Source organism: Acipenser ruthenus, chromosome 34 (assembly GCF_902713425.1).
Source record: "Acipenser ruthenus chromosome 34, fAciRut3.2 maternal haplotype, whole genome shotgun sequence".
NCBI lineage: Eukaryota > Metazoa > Chordata > Actinopteri > Acipenseriformes > Acipenseridae > Acipenser > Acipenser ruthenus.
The window spans coordinates 3513453-3525829 of NC_081222.1; the positions used below are offsets into that span (position 1 = coordinate 3513453).

Genomic DNA, 12377 nt, shown 5'->3' on the forward strand with positions numbered 1-12377 from the left:
ACTAGAGTAGAAATAGCAGGCGTAGAGGAGACACAGGCAGAGAAGCTCCCAATACCTCCAGAGACCATCGGGACCATCTGTGTAGCGTCTGAGGCTGTCTCTCCAGAGGTTCATGTAACTGGATCAATTGTCTATGTTTGTTAATTCTAGCGGCACGTATTGGATCTAAACAATAACGTTCAAGGTGGAATGGAATGTGGGTATTTTAAACGTGGTCTGGGTCCTTATATCGTAACAGAGTTAATTCCATCTTTACCTTGATTCCTAAACCTTACAGGGGCACCGTAATTCAAATTCAGTTGTCAGGTTTATTTTGCTAGTTTTGTGATTTAAAGGCAGGTTGTCTTCTTTTCCGGTTTAGGGGATGATTATCAGGAGGTTCAAGCAGGGTCCTCTTGCCAGGAGCAGCAGTCAACTGAACGACGTCAATGGCTCCTTAGACAGCGTGAGGTGAGAGCCCTCCTTGTCTGTCACGTCATGTATAAAACAATATACTACATTGCTATTACCTCACACTCCCAACCCCACCCCGTGTCATTTCACTTCTCCTGCAATACGAGCACCTTAAAAAAAAATCCTAGAATTGAAGAAATTTCACCCTATCCAGGTGGAACTACATATAAACATGCAAAGTTTGTGGGGAAGCAATTGTTAGCTGCACTGTACCAATGCATAGCTTCCTGGTAGTACTTGAGAAATTGTTTTAATTTTGAGCACCTGAAGAAACGTCTCACGACTCTGAGAAGCGCTGAAAGGTTTTTGTTTTTCATTCCTTTTTTCCCTGTCCTATCACAGGCCGGCGAGTGTCCTCGGTTCGCGGGAGTCCCTGACGATGCCCGTTAGCATGGCAGAAAGCCTCGATCTGAGCAACGACAAAAACATCGTCATTCGCCCGCTCCACAGCAGCATCCTGGGGGAGAAGTACTGCTTCGAGGTAATCGTGCGCCCAGCCAGCTGCACACGCGCATGGGGATCTCCTTTGTTTAAATATTTATTTGATTTAACCTTTATTTAACCAGGAAAGGCCAGTTGAAATTAAAACATCTTTTTAAGGGAGACCTGGTCAAGAAGGTGGCATATAATACAAAAAGCACACACATTTGAATGAGCAGAACCAATACAAACAAGTTAATTAAATTACAAGAGCGCCGGGAAAACAACAACACATCACTTTTTTGTTTGAACTCCTTTAAAGGTATCAAGACAGTAAGTTTATTTCAAGACCACGGAGCTAGAAACCCAAATGGATTATTTCCAAATTCCGTATGAACCCTAGGAACTGAAAAAATGTAGAACAGTCTGAGATCTAAGATTCTTTACAACTCCTGCTGGGGATCCACTAATAAACCATCTGTCTTAATTCCCAACTACTGCTGGTCACCAGATTACCGGCACTCAAACTCGTCTCGCTCCCAGTATTAAACTGGGGCTGCAGCCGGTTCCATCAGCAGTCAAGGTTCTACAAGCCCATCTGCTACTGGACATCACACCAAAAGTCACCTGTGTGTCCCGTGTTTTGTATAACTGCAACTTAGAAATGAATTCATCATCCTCCAATGTTTCCCTGACAGGTTTCAAAGCCTTCATGTTCAGCATATCTTTTTTTTCTGCAGTCAGATTCAAACCCTGCCTCTCTCTTGCATTCTCCTCATTGGATGCTCATTAGGTAACTTTCACCAGCAGTGTGGAGAGATCGAGTTCTGCCAGCCCGCACCTGGGGTCGACTGTCCCAGCTGAAATAAAAAAAGAAAATAATGTATGAAGGGAGGCCAGTCAGCCCATCAGTACCCGTCTTGTTCCTAGTAGCTGCTTCATCTAAAAACTGTTTCACTTCATTTCCAACGGTGTCCTCTGGTCCTGGTTTCTGTGCTGTGCTTACAGCATTGGTTAACATCAGGGTTGGGGCCAAGTCCTGTTTTTCAATCAATTCACAATTCACAATTCCTAATTCCAATTCCAATTTCCAATTCCAATTCCAATTCCAATTCCAATTCCCTTATAACCACCTCCAACACATCATTCATCAAAATTGCAATTAACAGTACTTTGTTGAAATGAGCTTCTCGCAGTGGCAACAAATTTCTAAATTGAAGTCGCTGTTCGTCAGTTCAAATTGGCTTCAAATGAAAGCAGTTGAACAATCAAACAATTATTATGTCTCTAAAATTTTTGGAACTTTTGGAAACTGGGAATTTATTTTAAAAAGGAATTGGAAATGGAATTGGAATTGAAAAACAGGAATTGACCCAGACCCTGGGTCTACACCAAATGAGCGAGTCTGATTTCAAAGCGCTCTGAAGTCAGTACCGGTGGCTGATGGAAAAATGGCAGATGATGCCCGCAGCCCTGGTCCTGCCCTAGTTGACTGTGGCTCTTGTGCCCCCAGGTGATCAACGCGGAGGGGAGCCGATGTTTCGGGTGCACATCTGCAGCGGAGCGAGACCGCTGGATTGAGAACCTGCGGAGAGCAGCTCAGCCCAACAAGGTAACAAGCACGTCAGCGAATCAGGAACGAAAATGAAATAGGAAAACAATTATAATAATTATATTATCTGCAGGTCATCTGACTGTATCCAGCGTTGTACTGCATGTTGGATCGCTTGCCTTTGGTAAACCTTTTGTATCCCCCTCTAGGATAACTGCGAGCGCACGGAGAATATGCTGAGCTTCTGGGTGAATGACGCCAAGGACCTGGCACCCAAGAAGAGGTACTTCTGGGAGCTGCACCTGGACGGGAGCCTGTACGCCAGGACCACCAGCAAGACGAACACCACGGGCACCCTCTTCTGGGGGGAGCTGTTTGAGCTGGACAACCTGCCCCCGGTTTCCCAGCTCACCCTGCACCTCTTCCGGGACGAGGAGAGCAAGAAGAAGTCCAAGGAGGACAACTCTCCTCTGGGGAGCGTCTCCATCTCGCTCCCCGAGCTCACCGGGAGGCAGTTCGTGGAGCGCTGGTACCCCGTCGCCGGGCACTCTGGCAAGGAGAGGAACAGGGAGGGAGGGGCGGTGGTGGCGTCTATCAGGATCAAGGCCCGCTACCAGAACGTCAAGGTCCTGCCCATCGAGCAGTACAAGGAATTCGCAGAGTACATCACCTTCAACTACATGGAGCTCTGCACGGGGCTGGAGCCAGTCATCTCGGTCAAGGAGAAGGAAGAGCTGGCCTGTGCTCTGGTGCATGTGCTGCAGAGCATTGGCAAAGCCAAGGTATGACTAGAGCTCTGTAACATCCAATCACCGGGGTCTATCATTATTATTATTATTATTATTATTATTATTATTTATTTCTTAGTAGATGCCCTTATCCAGGACTACTTACAATTGTTACAAGATATCACATTATTTTTACATACAATTACCCATTTATACAGTTGGGTTTTTACTGGAGCAATCTAGGTAAAGTACCTTGCTCAAGGGTACAGCAGCAGTGTCCCCCCAGCTGGGATTGAACCCACGACCCTCTGGTCAAGAGTCCAGAGCCCTAACCACTACTCCACACTGCTGCTATCATATTACCAAATTAAAATTGTTTTGAAGACTAAACTGTGTTTTTTGTTTCCCGCCATATCCCTTTGTTTTACATTTTCCATAGAAAAAATGGATGGTAATGTTAAGCAAAATGAGATGAAGATGAAATCGTAGGTCGTTACATTTTTCTGTCAGTATCCGGTTCACTTGCCTGCCTGGTTCATCCTAGCAGTGTGCTGATACCCGTACTCATAACTGCCTTTAAGACGTATTTATCGGCAGGTATTAAATAAATCTATTCATTAATGTGTTGATTTGAAAACAAGAACAGCTGCCCTCCCCTCACCTTTACAACGAGTACCAATCAGTGGCCATTAAGTTCCATGCTGAGTGTTTTAACCCCTTCAGGTACACAAGGGATTGAGCGCTTGTTCAGAATCTTTTTCTTAAAATGCATTTGAAAGTGACTCAAGTATCACGAGGAGGAAACTGACCACTTGGATGACCGGATCCAACCTGTCAGTACATTGCAAACTCTGTTTCGTGCCCCTCATTGATAAAAATAAGAACGTTTGCATTTTTATTTGTGGGGCACATACCTCCCTTGCACCTTAAAGGGTTAAAAGCCGTTTGGAAGAGATTTTTCCTCTCATCCAGACTTTATTACCGTCGTACTGATGACAAGGAAAAATCAGCATGGCCTCGGCCCTAGTTCACCCTCTTCCCTGTTCCCCACCCCCCCCAGGATTTCCTGAAGGACCTGGGCATCGCGGAGGTGGATCGATTCGGTGAGAAGGAGTCCCTGATCTTCAGAGAGAACACGCTGGTCACCAAGGCCATCGACGAGTACATGAAGCTGGTGGGGCAGAAGTACCTGATCGACACGCTCGGTAAACACGCTGTCCGGGTACAACACCAAAGGACTGGTTTTCTGAAGAGTATACCTAAAGGCAACATAGCTTTGTTAATTGAGAATACATTTCTAAACCTGCTTTCTTAAACATTTGAAAACGGTTCAGTGAACTCCAAACTTTTTTTTAAATTTCATGAATCAAAATGGGCTTTAAAGAAATAACTATGCTTAGAGTTTTAAAAATTGGGCCCTGATTCTATGTCTGGGATTGTTTCAAAGTCTGTTTGTTTGGTGTGAGTGCATGAAGGTGTCTGTCAGCATCTCTGCCTGTCTGTCTTTGTGTGTGTGTGTGTGTGTGTGTGTGTGTGGCTGGTTCTGCTTGTCTGTATTTGTATGTCTGTATGAATTTTGCGTGCGTGTTTGTCTGTCAGCCTCTCTGCCTGTCTGTATGTGTGTGTGTGTCTGCTTTTGGTTCTGTCTTGGTGTGTGTGTGTGAGTCTCTGCCTGTCTTGGTGTGTGTGTGTGAGTCTCTGCCTGTCTTGGTGTGTGTGTGTGAGTCTCTGCCTGTCTTGGTGTGTGTGTGTGAGTCTCTGCCTGTCTTGGTGTGTGTGTGTGTGAGTCTCAGTCTGTCTTGATGTGTCTGTGTGTGTGTGTTTCTGGTCTTGTCCTGTGTGTGTTTACGCGGGTGTCTGTCAGCCTCTGTTCCTGTCTCAGTGTGTGCATGTGAAGGGGTGTGGATGTGTAATGAAGTACCAGACTGTACCATCTCCTCTCCCTGCACAGGGGACTTCATTACCGGGCTGTACCAGTCGTCGGTGAGCTGTGAGGTGGACCCACAGAAGTGCTCCCCCAGCGAGCTGCAGGAACAGCAGCAGCACCTGCGTAGCGGCTGTGAGGAGGCTTTCCAGAGGATTACAGAGGCCTACAGGTGAGGACAGACCGAGGGGCTGTAAGCTGTATGAGTCAACCCTGTAGTGCCCATTTCTGTATCACATCTGATACAATGCTTAGCCACCCATCTATATTATTATTTTTTATATCCAGCCTCACAAGCCCAAATTTTTCATATGCAGAACATTTTGTGTTGCCGGGCAGATGAAAAAAAAATGTTTTGAACAAGAAACGGAATCTAATTACATAAATAAAGTCGCTGTTGTCATTTAAAAAATGTGTGGGCATTACAGGGTTAAGGTTAACATGGAATTAACTACTTTGTTACGCTATAAGGGTGAGACCATGTTTCAAATTTGAACAATGTTTACCATTTATTATCCAGATACCCACATTACATTCTGCATTGAATGTTATTGTTTAGATGCAATATGTGCCACTAGTAATAACAGGGATAGACAATTGATGGGATTACCTCTCCCCTGGAGAGAGCCCTTAGACTGATTCACCGATGGTCCACGATGATCCTGGAGGTATTAGAGGTTTCTCTGTCTGTGTCGCCTCCATGCCTGCTATTTATACTATAGTAGGCTCAGAACATACATGACTACAGTCTGTTTTTGTCATCTTATCAATTATCAATAGTATTTCGCCCCTTAGCTGTTGCTCCATTCAAGTGCAACCAACCCCTAACTACTCTCTTTTACAAGGTCACTGTGGATAATTGTTTACCATATGTTCCTTCCCCATACATTTCTGCACATGCTTTATCGCTCCAATCATTTGAAGCCTAAGTTACCTTAGCAACTCTCCTTGTGCCAGTCACCTCCAGCAAACTAGTTTAGCATTACCAACACATTTCACTCTCATATGCTACAGGCCAGAGGGCGTGGGGGGGTGGGAGGATTTGGTGTCAGGGTAGCGTAACTGAAATCTGAAATCTGCTGTTTCAATTGAGAGCGGTTTCATGATCCGTAGCTCTCTCTGTCTCTCTCTCTCTCTCTCTCTCTCTCTCACTCGCTCTCACTCTCTCTCTGTGTCTCTCTCTCTCTCTCTCTCTCTCTCTCTCTCTGTCTGTCTGTCTCTCTCTCACTCTCTCTCACTCTCTCTCACTCTCTCTCTCTCTCTCTCCCCCCACCCCCCCAGCTCATTCCCAGGGGAGCTGAACGAGATCTTCTCATGCTGGCAGGAGGAATGCTCAATCCGGGAGAAACGGGACATCGGCACGCGGCTCATCTGCGCCTCGCTCTTCCTGCGCTTCCTGTGTCCCGCCATCATGAGCCCCAGCCTCTTCGGCCTGACGCAGCAGTACCCCCCCGACGGGACGGCCCGGACCCTCACCCTCACCGCCAAGGTCATCCAGAACCTGGCCAACTTCACCCCGTGAGTCACCCTGCAACCACCCCATTGAAACGTGTAGCAGCAAATACACCTAGAATCAGAGTGCAAATCTGCACCAAGAACGGCAACGACAAGGCATTCAAAACCTTTCAACCACTGCATGCATAAACTATATAAACTGAGTTAATAGTTTTAATGGCTTATAATATGTTTCTAAGTGTTTGGTGGCTCCCTCTAATCAAGTCGAGAGCGTGCTTTCATAGAGGATACAGCATAAGAACATAAGAAGCACTTTCCTGGTCATTGCACTTCAAATTCTGAAGCACGTGCCCAAGCAGGGATGCAGAATAGCTGCACACGCTCACAATATGCACCGAAGGATTTGATCGGGATCTAAAGAGTTTCTTCCTGCTGTAATTTTTGGGAGCTGCCGGGAACGTTCTCATGTCAGCATCAGCTGCCTTCGGAAACCCTCTTCTTCGCTATTTTTTGCACAGCTAAGCGAATCTCTTATCAGATTCAAAGTGAAACAGAACTCCAACATCTAGCCTATAGCTTTTGGCTTTTGTTAATTATAAATGAGCACTTGCTTGGTTGTGGATGGTCTGCAACGTCACACCTGTTTGTCTGTCTGTCTGTCTCTCCCTCCAGCTTCGGGGATAAGGAGGAGTACATGCTGTTCATGAACGAGTTCCTGGAGCAGCACTGGGATCGGATGCGCGCTTTCCTGCAGGATGTCTCGAACCCGGACAGCGAGGTCCACATGTCTCGCTTCGACGGCTACGTGGACCTGCCACTTCAACTGTCCATTCTGCACGAGCTGCTGTGCGCCATCATAGCACCTATAGACCAGGTCAGTATGCAGAGAGACAGCAGAGTCTCTCACAGCAATATGCATAGTGTCTATAGACCAGGTCAGTATGCAGAGAGACAGCAGAGTCTCTCACAGCAATATGCATAGTGTCTATAGACCAGGTCAGTGTGCAGAGAGACAGCAGAGTGTCACACAGCAATATGCATAGTGTCTATAGACCAGGTCAGTGTGCAGAGACAGCAGAGTCTCTCACAGCAATATGCATAGTGTCTATAGACCAGGTCAGTGCACAGAGAGACAGCAGAGTCTCACACAGCAATATGCATAGTGTCTATAGACCAGGTCAGTGTGCAGAGAGACAGCAGAGTCTCTCACAGCAATATGCATAGTGTCTATAGACCAGGTCAGTGTGCAGAGAGACAGCAGAGTCTCTCACAGCAATATGCATAGTGTCTATAGACCAGGTCAGTGTGCAGAGAGACAGCAGAGTGTCACACAGCAATATGCATAGTGTCTATAGACCAGGTCAGTGCGCAGAGAGACAGCAGAGTCTCACACAGAAATATGCATAGTGTCTATAGACCAGGTCAGTGTGCAGAGAGACAGCAGAGTCTCTCACAGCAATATGCATAGTGTCTATAGACCAGGTCAGTGTGCAGAGAGACAGCAGAGTCTCTCACAGCAATATGCATAGTGTCTATAGACCAGGTCAGTGTGCAGAGAGACAGCAGAGTCTCTCACAGCAATATGCATAGTGTCTATAGACCAGGTCAGTGTGCAGAGAGACAGCAGAGTCTCTCACAGCAATATGCATAGTGTCTATAGACCAGGTCAGTGTGCAGAGAGACAGCAGAGTCTTTCACAGCAATATGCATAGTGTCTATAGACCAGGTCAGTGTGCAGAGAGACAGCAGAGTCTCTCACAGCAATATGCATAGTGTCTATAGACCAGGTCAGTGTGCAGAGAGACAGCAGAGTCTTTCACAGCAATATGCATAGTGTCTATAGACCAGGTCAGTGTGCAGAGAGACAGCAGAGTCTCTCACAGCAATATGCATAGTGTCTATAGACCAGGTCAGTGTGCAGAGAGACAGCAGAGTCTCTCACAGCAATATGCATAGTGTCTATAGACCAGGTCAGTGTGCAGAGAGACAGCAGAGTCTCTCACAGCAATATGCATAGTGTCTATTGACCAGGTCACTTTGGTGGTCTGCGTTTAAAGTTCGTGGTTCGTAAATGGAATTTGAATACTGGGTTCATTTGCTTTCATTTTATTTTTAAACTTGAGGTACAAAGGGTGCAGTTTGTAATCGCTATAGTCCCTAAATAGCTAGTCATTGAATTTCATCCATATTATGTATTTATCATACTTATTGTTGACCATGCTTTAGCAGGATGTCACCATACAACCTCAGCTACACTTTGCAATTACCCTAGCACACCACATTGCAATTTTATAAATGCCTCTCCCTCTCTGTTCTTTAAGTCAACTCATGAAACAAAATTCCCTGTGAGCAATTGCAGTCCCCAATGGCATATGCACAGCTAATAAGCATGTTGCTATGGTGCACAGGTAAAGAAGGGTGCTGCATCCACAGAGAATCAATAAGGTGTTAATCACGTCTCTTCTTACTCGTGTGTTGTTGATTCTGCAGCCCGCCATCGACAAGCTGCACCCGCTCCCTTCCGTCCTGAACAGGATCACAGACTCGCTGGGCAGCAGCGCTCCGAGAATAAGCATCGGCAGGTACCGTCCCATGGGGGGAATGAGGGGGGACCCTTTGAAACGTTGCTGTATTTTTGCAGTTTTCCCATGCATTTATACTAAGCATGTACCGTAGTTTACCCTGGTTTGCCACGTTTATTAATATGCTTTACCATGCTATTCTTTACAATGCTTTCTTATGATTCCTCATGCATTCACTATGCTTCATTACACTTTGCTATTATTTTACTGTGGGAAACTTATTTTTATCTTACCAACAGGCAATAATAGAATTGCATGCTCAGATTTATGTATCTCTGGTTAAACTACACTTTTCTAAGAAGGGGTGGAAAATGAGACTCCGATAGCTGAGCAGTTTGAATGCAGTCCAGGTTTTACATTTTGTGAGCTGAACTGGACACAGCTGAGTGTAATCCCGCAAAAGCTCAGACGAGCCCCATCAAGCTTGCAGTCAGATGGGAACGTTTCTCTCTCTCTCTCTCTCTCTCTCTCTCTCTCTCTATATATATATATATATATATATATATATATATATATATATATTTTTTTTTTTTGGCTCAAAAAAGCCAACTTCCCAATGTTCCGGTATGTTTAACATGCCTGTGCCAAGGGAAAGTGTGTTTGAAAACAAACAGTGGAGGTACTTGCAGGCTTTTGATGCCATGGTAACTACACACACTTATTTCTATTTAAATCTATGAATGTGCTTGTGATGTAATTTACTACATAGTAAATGTAGTAAATTACATTTCTTTCTATTTAAACCTTCAGGCATCGTGATTTTGAGTCTATCCATTTATTTTCCTATATTCTTCTGTATTCTACATTATCTAATTTCATTTTGTCTATATATATATATATATATATATATATATATATATATATATATATATATATATATATATATATATATACAATCAAACACTGCAAGAAAGGAATACAAGGGAGCAACAATCAATAACAGACAGCCCATTCAGAATTCACAAAACAACACCACTAGACTGGAAACGTTTCCCACCAAATATACAATTCTTTCCCATCCGCTCTCTTTTCTGTCTTTCCTATACCTTCTTCTCTTCTGCTCGAATCATTGCTCTAAATCAGAAAACAGGTTCTTTATTTTACCAACACCAATAATGGCAAGAATAAAATCATCAGGAGGTCAGAACGCTAAACTCAGTATCTTTGAAAGCAGAGGCATGTGATTCTTGTTATTTCATCCATAACGGCTAAACGTTCAATGACAATGAGAGTTCAATGAGAAACGTTTCAACTAGAAGTGTTTCAATGAAGACATAAAGGGCTACATTCTCAAAGCTGCTTCCTCCAAATCGTCAACACCAGATTAAACATCTAAAACGAATAGGAAGCCCCTGAACTCAAAGTCTGAGCTGTTTATTTCTGGTGTGGTTACTTTATTGGGTACATTTGTGGTTTTAGAGCTTAGCCCAAAGTTTATTTTCATGTTTCTAGATTCCTGTCCCATAAAGCTTTTACACCTGCCCTCCCCTGACAGCATGATTGTTGAGCAGAGCAAACCGGTGTACGTGCCTCCCAAAGACCTAGTGAAGTACAGCCCGGTGAACAACTCCATGCAGCAGATCTACTGCGAGGACAAGTACCGAGCTCTGGGCAAGGAGCGCAGGGCAGTGCAGCGCACCCAGAGCGTGCCAGCCAGGAACAAGACTCACAAGGGCCTCCCTGCCCGCCAGGCCAGCACGGAGGAGCTACCCCCCTATCCGGAGACCCCCCAGCTAGACATCTCCTACCCAGCCAGCAGGCAGGACCGCCAGACTCAGGTACACGTTGTCTTGTTTACATTACAATGCTATGCGCAGTGTGGAGTAGTGGTTAGGGCTCTGGACTCTTGACCGGAGGGTCGTGGGTTCAATCCCAGGTGGGGGACACTGCTGCTGTACCCTTGAGCAAGGTACTTTACCTAGATTGCTCCAGTAAAAACCCAACTGTATAAATGGGTAATTGTATGTAAAAAATAATAATAATGTGGAGAAGGCAAAATTACTGTACCACCAAATGTATACAGACAGAGGTGAGGCAGATTTCAAACCAAGTATGCATTGTGTTTAAAACAAGCACTGCATTAACCCAGGCATTCCTGGATGTTTAAATCTGTGTTTTTGTAGCAGTTTCAGTGGTAACTTCAGTTTAGCCTTTCTCCATGTATAATACTGTTTTAAAGACTTTAGAACCATAAGAATGTGACTATTGCATTAATGTGCCGTATCCTTGTATTATTCTTCAGGGTGTAGATAGCAGGCGTACACATTTCTTAAAACCATTGAAAACTCATATTCAGAGTTACGGGCATTTCAGACTTACGAACAAGCTCCATTCTCAAGGGGTTTGTAACCCTGAGCTTATACTCTATATATGACTTGCTTTTCGTGATCGTGCGCACGGCCAAGAATCAACACTGACCTTACATTGAATCTCACATGACTGTCGCGGATCTGTGGGTTTTAATGTCAATTTGCGGGTCTGACCCCTGAAATGAGGGTCACTTGAGTGGTCTGTATACACAGCCAAGCTCAGGTACACCCCAAGTACACCTAGTCCGATGTGAACAAATATTGGTTCCCCCGAATTTCTGTTCACCCAGAAAGAGTGCAAAGAAGAGCAACCAGAATTATTCCTGGTTTCAAAGGCACGTCATATGCAGACAGGCTAAAATAATTGAATCTATTCAGTCTTGAACAAAGACTATGCAGCGATCTGATTCAAGCATTCAAAATTATAAAAGGTATCGACAATGTCGACCCAGGGGACTTTTTCAACCTGAAAAAAGAAACAAGGACCAGGAGTCACAAATGGAGATTACATAAAGGGGCATTCAGAACAGAAAATAGGAGGCACTTTTTTGCACAGAGAATTGTGAGGGTCTGGAAGCAACTCCCCGGTAATGTTGTCGAAAAGCTGACACCCTGGGATCCTTCAAGAAGCTGCTTGATGAGATTCTGGGATCAATAAGCTACTAACAACCAAACGAGCAAGTCGGGCCGAATGGCCTCCTCTCGTTTGTAACCTTTCTTATGTTCTTATGATATAGTACTCAAAGAAAGATGACTTTGTACAAAAATGAGGGGGTACAAATATTTGGAAGGGGAACATATATTCTCTGACAGTGGCAATAGGAATTGCTGTTACAGATACTGTATCTCCATTGGTTTCTCTGGTCATGCAGACAGGCTGCCTACATCTATTCTTGTATTCATTTTTTAAATGTAGGTGCTTGTGTAACGGTGTGTTCTCATGGCCAAAAGTCA

The 12377-nt window shown here is 44.6% G+C and overlaps 1 protein-coding gene across 2 annotated transcripts in view; it reads left to right on the forward strand.

The window, feature by feature from the left end:
- Window positions 1-12377, forward strand: part of LOC117965658 (ras GTPase-activating protein nGAP-like) — a 32516-nt gene that overhangs the window by 15605 nt on the left and 4534 nt on the right. For both annotated transcript variants that reach the window (XM_059007079.1, XM_059007080.1), the window contains 10 exons: window positions 362-450; window positions 796-934; window positions 2387-2485; window positions 2635-3207; window positions 4214-4358; window positions 5105-5249; window positions 6359-6595; window positions 7205-7406; window positions 9023-9114; window positions 10610-10892. In XM_059007079.1, coding sequence (XP_058863062.1) covers window positions 362-450; window positions 796-934; window positions 2387-2485; window positions 2635-3207; window positions 4214-4358; window positions 5105-5249; window positions 6359-6595; window positions 7205-7406; window positions 9023-9114; window positions 10610-10892 — 2004 coding nt within the window. The remainder of the gene's footprint in view (window positions 1-361; window positions 451-795; window positions 935-2386; window positions 2486-2634; window positions 3208-4213; window positions 4359-5104; window positions 5250-6358; window positions 6596-7204; window positions 7407-9022; window positions 9115-10609; window positions 10893-12377) is intronic.